Consider the following 12,144-nt stretch of genomic DNA (forward strand, 5'->3'; position numbering starts at 1 on the left):
TCAGGAAAATGTCTATTTATTCCAAAAAATACCAAGTCGCAGCAACTCTGGCTGTCCTCACCAGGGGGAGGGGAAGGGGCCAGTGTTGGAGAGGGGAGTGGAGAGAGGAAGGGATGAGGAGGGAGGAAGAAGCTGTTGGAGGGTCTTCGGGTGTGGAACTGTTTATCTTCTCCTGGGGAACCGCCCCTCCCTAGCTCCGCCAACCAGAAGGGGAGATGCCTCTGTGTGTGTGAGTGTGTATGTGTGTGTGTGCGTGTGTGCATGCGTGTATGCATGGGTTTGTGTGCATTTGTTGGGGAATGGGGAAGACTCAGCTGTTGGGACCCCAGCTAAGGAAGTGTGGAGGGGAATCGGCAGTACACAGCTGCTCCCACCCCTCGAGACCTCTCCCCTCTATGGCTTATTCGAGAGCAAATCAAGGCCCCAGCGTCAGGCAGCCTGTGCTGACTGAATGGGGACAGGGCTGGGGGCAGGATTCCTGGAACCAGGCTGGGCTCGAGCTAGTGAAGGGGGGCATACAAAAGCTGAAAGGCCCAAATCCCCAAATCCTGGGGGCTGGAGAAAGCTGAGTGTTCTGTGGAGGTGTTGAGCAGAGGGGAGGGACTGGGAGGGGCGGGTGCTCCAGCTGGCTCCTTTAGGCCCCGGAAGGGATGGGAGGAGCCCCTCAGAGCAGCTAGAAGCGGTGGGGCTGAAAAACTGGCACTGGGGCCTAGGTAGATTTGGGTAACCCCCACCATTTCCTCAGTGTGGTGGGAGCCAAGGGCCACCTTTCTGCCCCAAGCTCCTGACCAGAAGGAGCGTGAGGTGCCAGTGTTTGAGGGGAGACATAGGAGGGAGGGGGACGGCCCAGGGGAGGAAGAAGAGGCCCCCCCCACCTCGCCCTGGGGGCTGGGGGAGGGGCTTGTAGCCCTTTAAGAATGGGGAAATGGCCGCCCCCGCAACATGGCTATGTACAAAGAGAATCCAGGGCAGATTGTGCATTGGGTGCTGGGGACTTCCTGCCGCCCCTGGAGGCTCTGGGGGTGTCAGGGCGTTAGGGAGGGAGGTGAAGGAGCACCCTGGCCCTGGCAGATGTGCTGGCAGGGACTGTTGCTCTGCAGTGTCCTGCTGCAGGATCAGGCCAGCAGAACAGCATGGAAGGGCCCAGGTCGGTCGCCAGCTTTGGCCCGTCCCGTGGGGATCAGGGGTCTCTGAGGAGAATTTGGCAGGAGCCAGGGAAGTGCTGATCCTAGTAGGGGCCCAGGTGACAGGGATTGGCAGGGGGTAGTGGTGTCACCCGAGGGTTGGAATGCTCCCCCTCTGCTGATGAGAGGTTGCTGGGTGGACCCTGTCACCAATCAGTTGGCTGGGTGAGGAACAGAGATGCTGTCAGGAGGGGCCTGGGGGCCGAGGTGAGGCTGGCTGAGGCCACATCTGTGGTGGGGTTGATTCAGGCATCATCCTTGGTCAGGAGTGAGGCAGAGACATAAGGAGGGCCAGAGTGGGGGTGAAGTCACCAGAGGGAGGCATGTGGCCCCACCCCTGTCCACTTTGTAGAAATGGGAATAGGGCCTTTGTGCTGGTTCCCCTTAAGTGAACAACTGTAAGTACCATGTGGCTCCAGAGGAAAACTGAAATACAGCTTGTCATGGTACTTGGCTCCTAAGATGATGGCGCTTGGGGGATGATGGCACATGGTTGCAGTGGATTCTGGGATGACACCAGGGTTATGGGGGATCCTAGTGGATGGTGACAGCATTGGATCTCATGGATCACAGGAGATGAAGACACCAGGGTTATGGGAATCCTAGTGGATGGTGACAGCATTGGACCTCATGGATCACAGAAGATGAGGACACCAGGGTTATGGGGATCCTAGTGGACGGTGACAGCATTGGACCTCATGGATCACAGGAGATGAAGACACCAGGGTTATGGGGGATCCTAGTGGATGGTGACAGCATTGGACCTCATGGATCACAGAAGATGAAGACACCAGGGTTATGGGGGATCCTAGTGGACGGTGACAGCATTGGATCTCATGGATCACAGGAGATGAAGACACCAGGGTTATGGGGAATCCTAGTGGGTGGTGACAGCATTGGACCTCATGGATCACAGGAGATGAGGACACCAGGGTTATGGGAATCCTAGTGGATGGTGATAGCATTGGACCTCATGGATCACAGAAGATGAAGACACCAGGGTTATGGGAATCCTAGTGGATGGTGATAGCATTGGACCTCATGGATCACAGAAGATGAAGACACCAGGGTTATGGGAATCCTAGTGGGTGGTGACAGCATTGGACCTCATGGATCACAGGAGATGAGGACACCAGGGTTATGGGGATCCTAGTGGACGGTGACAGCATTGGATCTCATGGATCACAGGAGATGAAGACACCAGGGTTATGGGGATCCTAGGAGATGACACCATTGACTCTCATGGATCCTGTGAGGTGGTGGCACATGGTTGAATGAAATCATGGGAGGTGGTGGCACATGGTTGAAGTGGATTCCCGGAGATGATGACACCATGGCTCCCATGGATCCTTGCAAATGATGATGACACTATGGGGCATCGTGGGTCTTGGGAGGTGATGACATCATGATTGGAGTGGATCCTGAGAATTGATAACAATAGCTACGGTAACTCCTGGGACATGAAGATACAAGGTTAAAGCAGATCTGGCAGGTGATGACACATGGCTTTCATGAGTCTTTGTAGATAATCGTGACACTATTAGGTGTTATGAATTCTGGGATGTGCTGACAACATGGGTGAGTGGATCCCGGGAGGAGATGATACCATGGTTCCATCATGGGAGGTGATGACATCACAACATGAGGGATTATGGGAAATGGTAGCATCATCAGTCCTAGTGGATTTCAGTAGAGAATGTCTCTGTCAGGCATAGTGGATTCTGGAAGGTAATGTCATCATTGGTCATGGTGGGATCTAGGAGACGATGGCACCACCAGCTGTGGTGGATCCTGAAAGTTGATGACACCATGGTTGTGGGAATCATGGAGGATGGCGACACCATTGGCTATGGGGAGTCTTGGGAGATGGCGATACCATTAGTCATGGTAAATTCTGGAAGGGGATGATACTGTAGTTGTGGGTTGTAGGGAATCCTGGGGAAGGATTCCATCCTCAGACATGGGTAACACTTGACCCTGGGTGCAGTGCCATCATGAGCAGCGGGTGTTGTGTGGTGCTGACAATGTCAGTGAGGACAAGAATAGGTGCACCGCAAACACCTCCCCCAGGAGAAGGCTAGGACTTTGTTGCCAGAGTGATTGTCTATAGATATGGCAGAAAGAAGAGTGAGGCCAGGCTAAGGGATACCTATGAGTGCCAGGACTCCAGGATCCTGGTGATCCAGAGTGGTCTCCTGGGAGCAGAAGGCCACCCGCAGGTTCTGTCTCCCAGGAGTCACTGCACAGGCATGGGATCCAAGCCCCATTTGCCCTCAGCGGGTCTGGCAGAGATCCTGCTGGGTATGTCCCTGGGGTCTGGGGAGGGAACGACCAAGCTAAGTCATGGTGGGACAAGGCAGTAACTCTGGTGGCTCCATCAATACCGACGGCCTTCCAGAGTGGGCAGTGCCTCTAAGGAGGGAGCTCTGGTGATGCCATCACAGCCCTGGGGGCAGGGAGATCACTGCCAACAGCCTACACAGACCATCATCTCTGGAGGATGCCCTCCACATGGGCGGCTCCACAGTAGTGCTTCCCTCAGACAACGTCCGTGGACAGGGTCCCTCTCTGCTCTCTGACATCGGCCCTGGGGTGGTCCTGGACTCTGGGCCTGCCCTGCCTTCTACAACACGGTGGCATCTCCTCGTCCTGTCTCAGAGCACGTAGCATCGCAGAAGTGATCTCCTCCTGGAGAGGTCCCAGAGTGAGTTGTCATCTCTGGTGATGACATCACAGGAAGAGGCACGGTCCCTCTGATGACGTCATAGGGCAAGGCACCTTCTCTGGTGATGGCATCACAGGAAGGAGGCAGGGTCCCTGTGACGATGTTGTGAAAAGCAGGCCTTATGTCTAGTGAGTACACAATTAGTGAGGCATTTTCCCCTGCGGTGTGTCCCAGGAAGATGGCTTTGTCTGTAATGATGACGTCACAGGACAGAGGCACCTTCTCTGCTGCAAAGACACAGGGAGAAAATATCTTCCCCATGGCGATGATGTCAAAAGAGGCCTTGGAGTTAGAGATGGCGTCATCCAGGTGAGATTGTCTCTGCAGTGACGTCACAGGAACGAATGTCATGGGACAAGGCGTCTTCTCTGTTACTACACCACAAGAAGGAAGCCTCTGAGGACATCGTAGAACATGGACATGGCCTCCAGCGATGACCTCATGGGCCGGCCTCTTCCTCTGGGATGACATCATGGGAACGAGGCCTTGGCTCAAGCAGTGACGTAATAGGAGGAGGAATCTTGTCTGCCAGGACGTCCGGGAAGGAGGCTTTGACTCCTGTCCAAGGGCCTTTCCAGGCCCCAGGCTCCCGGCGTGTGCGCGCCTGTGTCGGGGGATCCAGGCTGGGACGGGGGCCCGGGAAGCCCCCCAGCCCCGGCCCTGGCCTCAGACAGTCACCTCGTTCTTGCTGGCGGTGCGCAGGTGCTGCGGCAGGTGGTGGCCCGGGATGAACTGCAGCTGCTCCAGCGTGCCCTGGCGCTGGAAGGGCGGCCTGCGGGCCAGCGTGCCCCCGCCCCCGCCGGCGTCGGACATCCAGGCGGGCTGCGGAGAGCCGTGCAGGGCGTGGTGGTGGTGGGCGTGCAGGCTGGACGGTGGCGGCAGCCCACGCAGCGGCGTTGGGGGTCCTCCAGGCCCCAGCAGCAGGTTGGAGTGAGAGGCGGCCAGGCTGGCCCGCGCGGTGGGGTCTGGGGGCAGCGCGGGGCTGCGCGGGGGCGACAGCAGGTGCTCGCGGCTCTGGCGCAGGGCCTCGGGCGAAGACAGCAGCAGGTGCTCCTGCGACACGAGGCGCGCGCGCGGCAGCGTGAACTCGTAGCGCGAGCGGCCGGCGTCTCCCAGCAGGTGCTCCTGGGACATGACCCGCCGTGGGTTGGGCGCCGGCGCCAGGCCCAGCTCCTCGGGGCCGCCCCAGGCATCCATGCGGTAGCCGCCCCCCGTGCCCGGCCGCCGCAGTGCGTGCAAGGGCAGCGTGCCGCGGGGCAACTCCAGGGGCCGGCGCTTGAGGTAGGCCTCGTCCAGATCCTTCTCGGCTGCGGGTAGAGGGGGAAGAGCCACAGCGGTGGGTCCCCGCGCATCCAGAGCCCTCCTCTCCTGCCTCCCCACATCCCGCTCCCATGCAGGTCTGTCGCCCCCACAGGGACCCTGGGCATCAGGCTAGCTGTGTGGCCAAAATGCAGATTCCCAGGCCCAGCCCACAATGCTGGGTCATATTTTTTTCCCCTGCGTCTGTCTGAACCTTCTTTTTGGAGTGGAACCCAACTATTGCTTTTAGGGAACCACTGACCCCCTCCCTTTCATCCTGTAGCAAGGTTATTCACACTTGGAGTTGTGACCTGTTGCATTGTGATGTTGATTTTGTAGGTAGTGAGCAGCGTTTAGAGAAATGAAATAAAATAGAAGAGAAAACTATCAGAAAATGTTTATGTACTAAGGGAATCGGGGTAAGTGCTGGTTCATAATTCTTACTTCAGATGTGTGTGTGTGTGTGTGTGTGTGTGTGTGTGTGATTTTTCAATCAAATCATGAGTGAGATTTAGTTTAAAAGAATCCACCAAGGCCGGGCAAGGTGGCTGGCTCCTGTAATCCCAGCACTTTGGGAGATTGAACAGGAGGGTCGCTTGAGCCCAGGAGTTCAAGACCAATCTGGGCAATATAGTGAGACCCCATTTCTACAAAAAACTTAAAAATTAGCCAAGCATGGTGGTGCATGCCTGTAGTCCCAGTTACTCAGGAGGCTGTTGTGAGAGGATTGCTTGAGTCCGGGAAGTTGAGCCTGCAGTGAGCCATGACTCCACCACTGCACTCCAGCCTGGGTGATGGAGTAAGACCTTGTCTCTTTTTCTTTCTTTCTTTCTTTTTTTTTTTAGACTGAGTTTCACTCTTGTTGTCTTAGCCTGGAGTGGAGTGGCACAATCTTGGCTCACTGCAACCTCCGCCTCCTGGGTTCGAGCAATTCTTATGCCTCAGCTTCCTAAATAGCTGGGATTAGCAGGCATGCACCATCGTACCTGGCTAATTTTGTATTTTTAGTAGAGATGGGGTTTTACTATGTGTCAGGCTGGTCTTGAACTCCTGACCTCAAGTGACCCACCCACCTCGGCTCCCAAAGTGCTGGGATTACAGGTGTGAGCCACCGTGCCCAGCCGACCTTGTCTCTAAAAAAAAAAAAAAAATCCACCAAAAGGTGGGGTGGAGGGAGGATAGATGAACAGAGTGTGGCTAATTATTAAGAACGAGTGAATGGGAACGTGGCACCGATTTTATAGCTTCCTCTACTTGCACGTTTGCAAATGATCATAATAAAAAGTTTCAACGCTTTCCTTTAATTAAAAATACATGTGTGTATGTATATATGTGTGTGTGTGTCTCATGGGTCACAATATGAAAATCATTGCTGGGCTGGGTGTGGTGGCTCACACCTGTAATCCCAGCATTTTGGGAGGCCAAGGTGGGTGGATCATCTGAGGTCAGGACTTCAAGACCAGCCTGACCAACATGGTGAAACCCCATCTCTACTAAAAATACAAAAATTAGCTGGGCACGGGATTGAGTCCCTGCAATACCAGCTGCTCCGGAGACTGAGGCAAAAGAATCACTTGAATCCAGGAGGCGGAGGTTGCACTGAGCCGAAATGGTGTTTGCACTCCAGCTTGGGCAACAGCGTGAAACTCTATCTCAAAAAAGGAAGAAGGAGAAGGAGGAGGAGGAGGAGGAGGAGGAGGAGGAGGAGGAGAAGGAGGAGGAAGAGAAGAAGGAGGAGAAGGTGGAGGGGGAGAGGAGGAGAGAGGAAGAGGAGGGGGAGGAGGAGGAAGAGGAAGAGGAGGAGGGGGAAGAGGAGGAGAGGAAGAGGAGGAGAAGGAGGGGAGGAGGGAGAGAGGAGGAGAGAGGAAGAGGAGGGGGAGGAGGAGGAAGAGGAGGAGGGGGAGGAGGAGGAAGAGGAGGAGGGGGAGGAGGAGGAAGAGGAGGAGGAGAGGAAGAGGAGGAGGAGAGGAAGAGGAGGAGAAGGAGGGGGAGGAGGGAGAGAGGAGGAGAGAGGAAGAGGAGGAGGAGGAGAAGGAGGAGGGAAATCATTTCTGGCTGGGTATGGTGACTCATGCCTATAATCTCAGCACTTTGAGAGGATGAGGTGGGTGGCTTGCTTGAGCCCAGGAGTTCGAGACCAGCCTGGGCAACACAGTGAAACCCTGTCTCTACAAAAAATACAAAAATTAGCCAGGCATGGCAGCACAAGCTCTTAGTCCCAGCTACTCAGGACACTGACGTGGGAGGATCACGCTTGAACCTGGGGAGGTAGAGGCTGCAGTGAGCTATGATAGTGCCACTGCATCCCAGCCTGAGTGACAGAGTGAGACCCTGTCTTGAAAAAGTAATAATAATAAAGAAGAAAAAGACGTTTGAAGTCTGCTCCACTACCAGAGGTGGGCCACAGGCTGGAAAACGTCCAATCAGAGTTGGTTCAGGAGTGCCCATGTGACCCAAATGGCATCCAGGCCCGGGATTTTTGCTGGAATTGTTGGGAGAGACTCTTCCCTGCCAGGGCCCCTGAGCTGGTAGAACGGCAGCCTGAACATCTGCAGGGTGATCGTTGCCTCCACGAGGGGAGACTGTCTGAAAATGAGGCCCGCCGGCCGCCTAAAGAGCGGAGAGAGCTCTTCAGCCCCCGAAACAGCCACATCCCAATTTGGTGACCTGCAAACTTTCCGTGATCAAGTCAATGAATATTTTCCCTTTAGCCTAAGTTGTATTTCTACCAATCGCAAGTCCAAGTTCTGATGAATACAACAATACGTCCTGGGAGGGGAGACCCGAAGGCTGCATTTTAAAAAAGCAAACCAGAAATGATTCTGTTACAAAGGTGCCTCAGGGAACTGCAACAAACTGGGTCTAAACCGCGGGAAGGCGCTCGGGCTACTGTCCATGGTGCTGAACCCAGGCTCTGGCCCCGCCCGCATCCCTTCAGCGCCCCCCCTGCCCCTGCTAGGACTCACCCAGCCTCTTGAGGGAGGAGTAGCGATTCAGCTCGGACTTCACGGCAGCCTCGTAGGACGGGGGCAGATGCGAGAGGTTGTGGAAGGACCGAGAGCAGGACAGCGTGGAGTAGTGCAAGGAGGGGCTGGGCGGCGGCAAGGCTCGCCAGTCTGGTTAGAGGGGGCAGGACCAGGGTCAGTCAGACTCCTCCCTCAGACCCAGGAGTCCAGACCCCCAGCCCCTCCTCCCTCAGACCCAGGAGTCCAGACCCCCCAGCCCCTCCTCCCTCATACCCAGGAGTCCAGACCCCCAGCCCCTCCTCCCTCAGACCCAGGAGTCCAGAACCCCAGCCCCTCCTCCCTCAGACCCAGGAGTCCAGACCCCCAGCCCCTCCTCCCTCAGACCCAGGAGTCCAGACCCCCAGCCCCTCCTCCCTCAGACCTAGGAGTCCAGACCCCCAGCCCCTCCTCCCTCAGACCCAGGAGTCCAGGCCCCAGCCCCTCCTCCCTCAGACCCAGGAGTCCAGACCCCCAGCCCCTCCTCCCTCAGACCCAGGAGTCCAGGCCCCAGCCCCTCCTCCCTCAGACCCAGGAGTCCAGACCCCAGCCCCTCCTCCTTCAGACCCAGGAGTCCAGACCCCAGCCCCTCCTCCCTCAGACCCAGGAGTCCAGACCCCAGCCCCTCCTCCCTCAGACCCAGGAGTCCAGGACCCCAGCCCCTCCTCCCTCAGACCCAGGAGTCCAGACCCCAGCCCCTCCTCCCTCAGACCCAGAAGTCCAGGCTCCCAGCCCCTCCACCCTCAGACCCAAGATCCAGGCTCAGCCCTCCCCTCTCAGACCCAGGAGTCCAAGCCCTCAGCCCCTCCTCCCTCAGACCCAGTAGTTCTTTGGGGAGTTAGAAATCTGAGATTGTAGCCCATCAGAATTCCAGCAGTTTCGGCTCCCTTTTTTCACCCCACCCCCTCCACTCCAGGAGACAGGCTTGATGCTGGGGAAGAGGACCCCAAGAGGGGGGCACCGGGCATTCGTCAGCACCCACTGGGTGCCTGGCCCCAGGCTCCGTGCACCTTCCCCTCAACCATGTGGGAGAGAGATGACCACTTTCAGCGTCCACACAAGGAAACTGAGGCTCACTTGGTGACCTGGCCAGACCATGAGCGCCATGAGGACTGGGCTCACAGGGGCCTTGCTCCTGCTCTATACCGGGCGCCTGGCATGGCTGGCCCAACACAGAAGGGGAAGGGAAGGAGCCCTGCTCCTCCCCGCAGCCAGGCCCTCTTCCATACCCAGTGTGGCGTCGTGGTGCTTGGGGCTGTTGACGTTGAGGTGCAGGTAGTTGTGGTGCAGGTTATCTGGGGGGACCGAGAAGGGAGGTGATGTCACTGCCATCGCTGACTCCCAGCTGGCACCGCGGCCCTGATCTCTGGGAAGGACTCTGGCCTCAAGGTCGGCCCCACATGCAGGTCCTTGTTAGAGCTTCACAGATCAACCCATGCCATTGGCCACATGGGGGAAACTGAGGCTGGGGGACTTGAAGGTGGAAAGTGTGGGCACAGGCTCAGGGCTGGGTAAGTGGTCTGTCCCAAATTCCTCCGTTCCCTCCCCCCCGTGCCCAGGCTAGAATCTGGGGGTTCTCCTTGCTACTTCTTTCCACCTCCCACTCATGTCCACTTGGTTCCTCCTGACACCTGAATCTCTGCCCTGATGTGTCCTCTCCCTCCTCGATCACTAAAGCAGCCTCTGGCCATCCCGCCCATCCATCTCCATGATCAGCCTCACTGAAGTAACTGCCCCTCCACTGCTCAACAGCCTTCCCATGGATCATTGTCACGGGACAAAGTCGAACCCAGGAACGGTGTTTGAGGCTTCAAAACCTGGACCCGTCGGATGCCTGCAGCCCCATCTCTCAGCCCTTCCCTCAAGCCGCGCTGCTGTCTCCAGTGAGCTCGGTGTGGTCCTGCCACAGGCCTTTTGCACACACCACCGTGCTGTTCTCACTGCCTTGAAGCCCTTCTTCCTGTCTGCCTCAGATCCAGCTCCAATGTCTCTTCTCCTCTCCATCCCCAACCCCAGCTCCGTCCCCGTCCTCTTGCTGCCTGGACCATCATCCCAGCCTCCTCTGGGGCCTCTTTCCTCTCATCTCTCCCCTTCAGATGGGTTCCAGAGGATGGGTTCTTCCACCCACTACTGACTGTGTTGCTCCCCTGCTCCAGCTCCTCAGTGGCTCTCCATCGCCATCAGGACAGAGGCAGAGCTCCTCAGCCCAGCCTGGCACTCAAGGGCCCTCTTTGAGGTCACCAGCCACCCTCTCCCTGGCCTCAAGTCTGGCCACCTCACAAGCTCTGCCACCCAGAGCTTCCCAGCCCCAGTAATTCCACTTCTCCAGGCCTTTGCTCAAACACCTCTCCCTCAGAGAAGCCCTCCTGCCCCTAAACCAGACCAGATCTTCTCAGTCCCCCTGACAGCTCCCTGGCCTTCTCCACTGATGCACTCATCACAAACTATAATATAATGATCGATATCACACTTAAATGGTATATATTAAATATGATACATGTCGTATTTTAAGTATATAACTATATTAAACAATAGCAATAGCTCACACTTAGCATTTTCTTCCGTGTTGCACGTTTTTCTAAGCACCTGCTTCATCAGCTCACTTGCCCTTCACTGTAACCCCATGAAGGGAGTACTGTTACGTTTCTCTCTTTACGGGCGGAGAAACTGAAGCCCAGAGAGGTGAGGTCGCTTGCTCCAGGTCACACAGTGGCAGAAGCAGAATTCCAACCCAGTCGGTCTGGGTCCTGACACATTTGCTGGTTGTGTCCTTGTGTGTAGTTGGCTGTTGGGTGGTCTGACACCGAGCGCAGGGGCTTGAGAATGTCTAAACCTACATCACCAAGGTGTCCATGGAGCCCACCCAGGGGGGTTCACAGGAGGGGAGGGAGGGGGTCTGGCTCTCTACGGACTGTGCCCCTTCAGCATGGCGCAGGGCAGGACCCTACCGTGCAAGGCGGACGTAGAAGAGCGGGGGTGGGGCCCGGGCGATGGGGGTGGAGCTGCCATGCGGGGGGGGGGGGCTACAGCACGAGGGGCCGTGGCCAAAGACGGAGTCTGCGCCGTATCCCACGTCCACTCACCGAGGTTGGGGGTCTTCACGGTGTTGTAGAGGTTCTTGGGCGTCCTGGGGGGCATGCTGTCGGGGCCACCGATCCCAGGGGTCAGGGAGCTGCTTCGGGCCCGGTCCGGACGGGTCCCAGGCCCCGCCTGATGCCTCAGAATGTCCACCAGAGCTCTAAAGGTGGCAGAGAGGTGGTCAGCGGCCTGGGGTCTGGGGCTGGCAGGGGGCGCAAGGAGGGCCCAGGCTTCTCTCAACTCCCTGCTCCTGCCCTTGGGGCATCTGTCACTCAGCCTGCTTTCAGCCACTGGCCACGCCCCTTTCTCATTGGCCACGCCCCCTCCAATGTCCTGCTTTCTCGGGCCACACTTCCTGCTCGAGGTGTGCTGCCTTAACTCGCGTGGACCCCACCCCTTCCGTGGTCCCTCTCACTTCCCTGTGGGCTCTCCCCACCCTGAATCTGGGACCCCATTCCAGTTCCTTTTGCAGCCTTCTCCATGGCAACAACGGGTGCTCCATTTACCCAGAGACACGGACCTCAAACCTTAAATTACTTTGACCCCTTTTTTTCCTCCCTTCCTACCTTCCAGCAATTCTACGGATGGAACCTCCAAAACGTATACCCAGTCGGACCACCACTACTCACCGGCTCCGCAATCTCTCACCTGGATCACGGCAACAGCCTCCTTCCGGGTCTCCCCGCGTCCACCCTCACCCCGCACAATCCCGTCTCACGCACAGCCCGAGCTCAGACCCTACGGTGGCCCCAGCACACTTAGAGTCACCCCAGGCCTGCCTGCTTCTCCTCGCCTCCTGCTGCCCGGGCGCTGCCCTGCCCTGCAGGCCACCGAGGGCTTTTGCATGCGGTTTCCC

The 12,144-nt window shown here is 57.2% G+C and overlaps 2 protein-coding genes across 5 annotated transcripts in view; both read right to left on the minus strand.

The window, feature by feature from the left end:
- On the minus strand, positions 1–4,383 carry LOC103790092 (uncharacterized). Its single transcript, XM_054249530.2, has one exon. The coding sequence runs from the start codon at positions 4,381–4,383 to the stop codon at positions 3,808–3,810; it is 576 nt and encodes a 191-aa protein (XP_054105505.1). The 3' UTR covers positions 1–3,807.
- SHISA7 (shisa family member 7) overlaps positions 1–12,144 on the minus strand; it is a 22,594-nt gene continuing 10,450 nt past the window's right edge. For 3 of the 4 annotated variants that reach the window (XM_035287533.3, XM_035287531.3, XM_078360917.1), the window contains exons 3-6: positions 11,294–11,448; positions 9,440–9,505; positions 8,175–8,324; positions 1–5,216 (exon numbers count right to left, since the gene is read on the minus strand). In XM_035287533.3, coding sequence (XP_035143424.1) covers positions 4,576–5,216; positions 8,175–8,324; positions 9,440–9,505; positions 11,294–11,448 — 1,012 coding nt within the window. In that variant the 3' untranslated portion in view covers positions 1–4,575. The remainder of the gene's footprint in view (positions 5,217–8,174; positions 8,325–9,439; positions 9,506–11,293; positions 11,449–12,144) is intronic. The other variant, XM_035287532.3, reaches the window with a different exon arrangement.

The sequence above is a fragment of the Callithrix jacchus genome, chromosome 22 (genome assembly GCF_049354715.1).
Source record: "Callithrix jacchus isolate 240 chromosome 22, calJac240_pri, whole genome shotgun sequence".
Taxonomy (NCBI): Eukaryota; Metazoa; Chordata; class Mammalia; order Primates; family Cebidae; genus Callithrix; species Callithrix jacchus.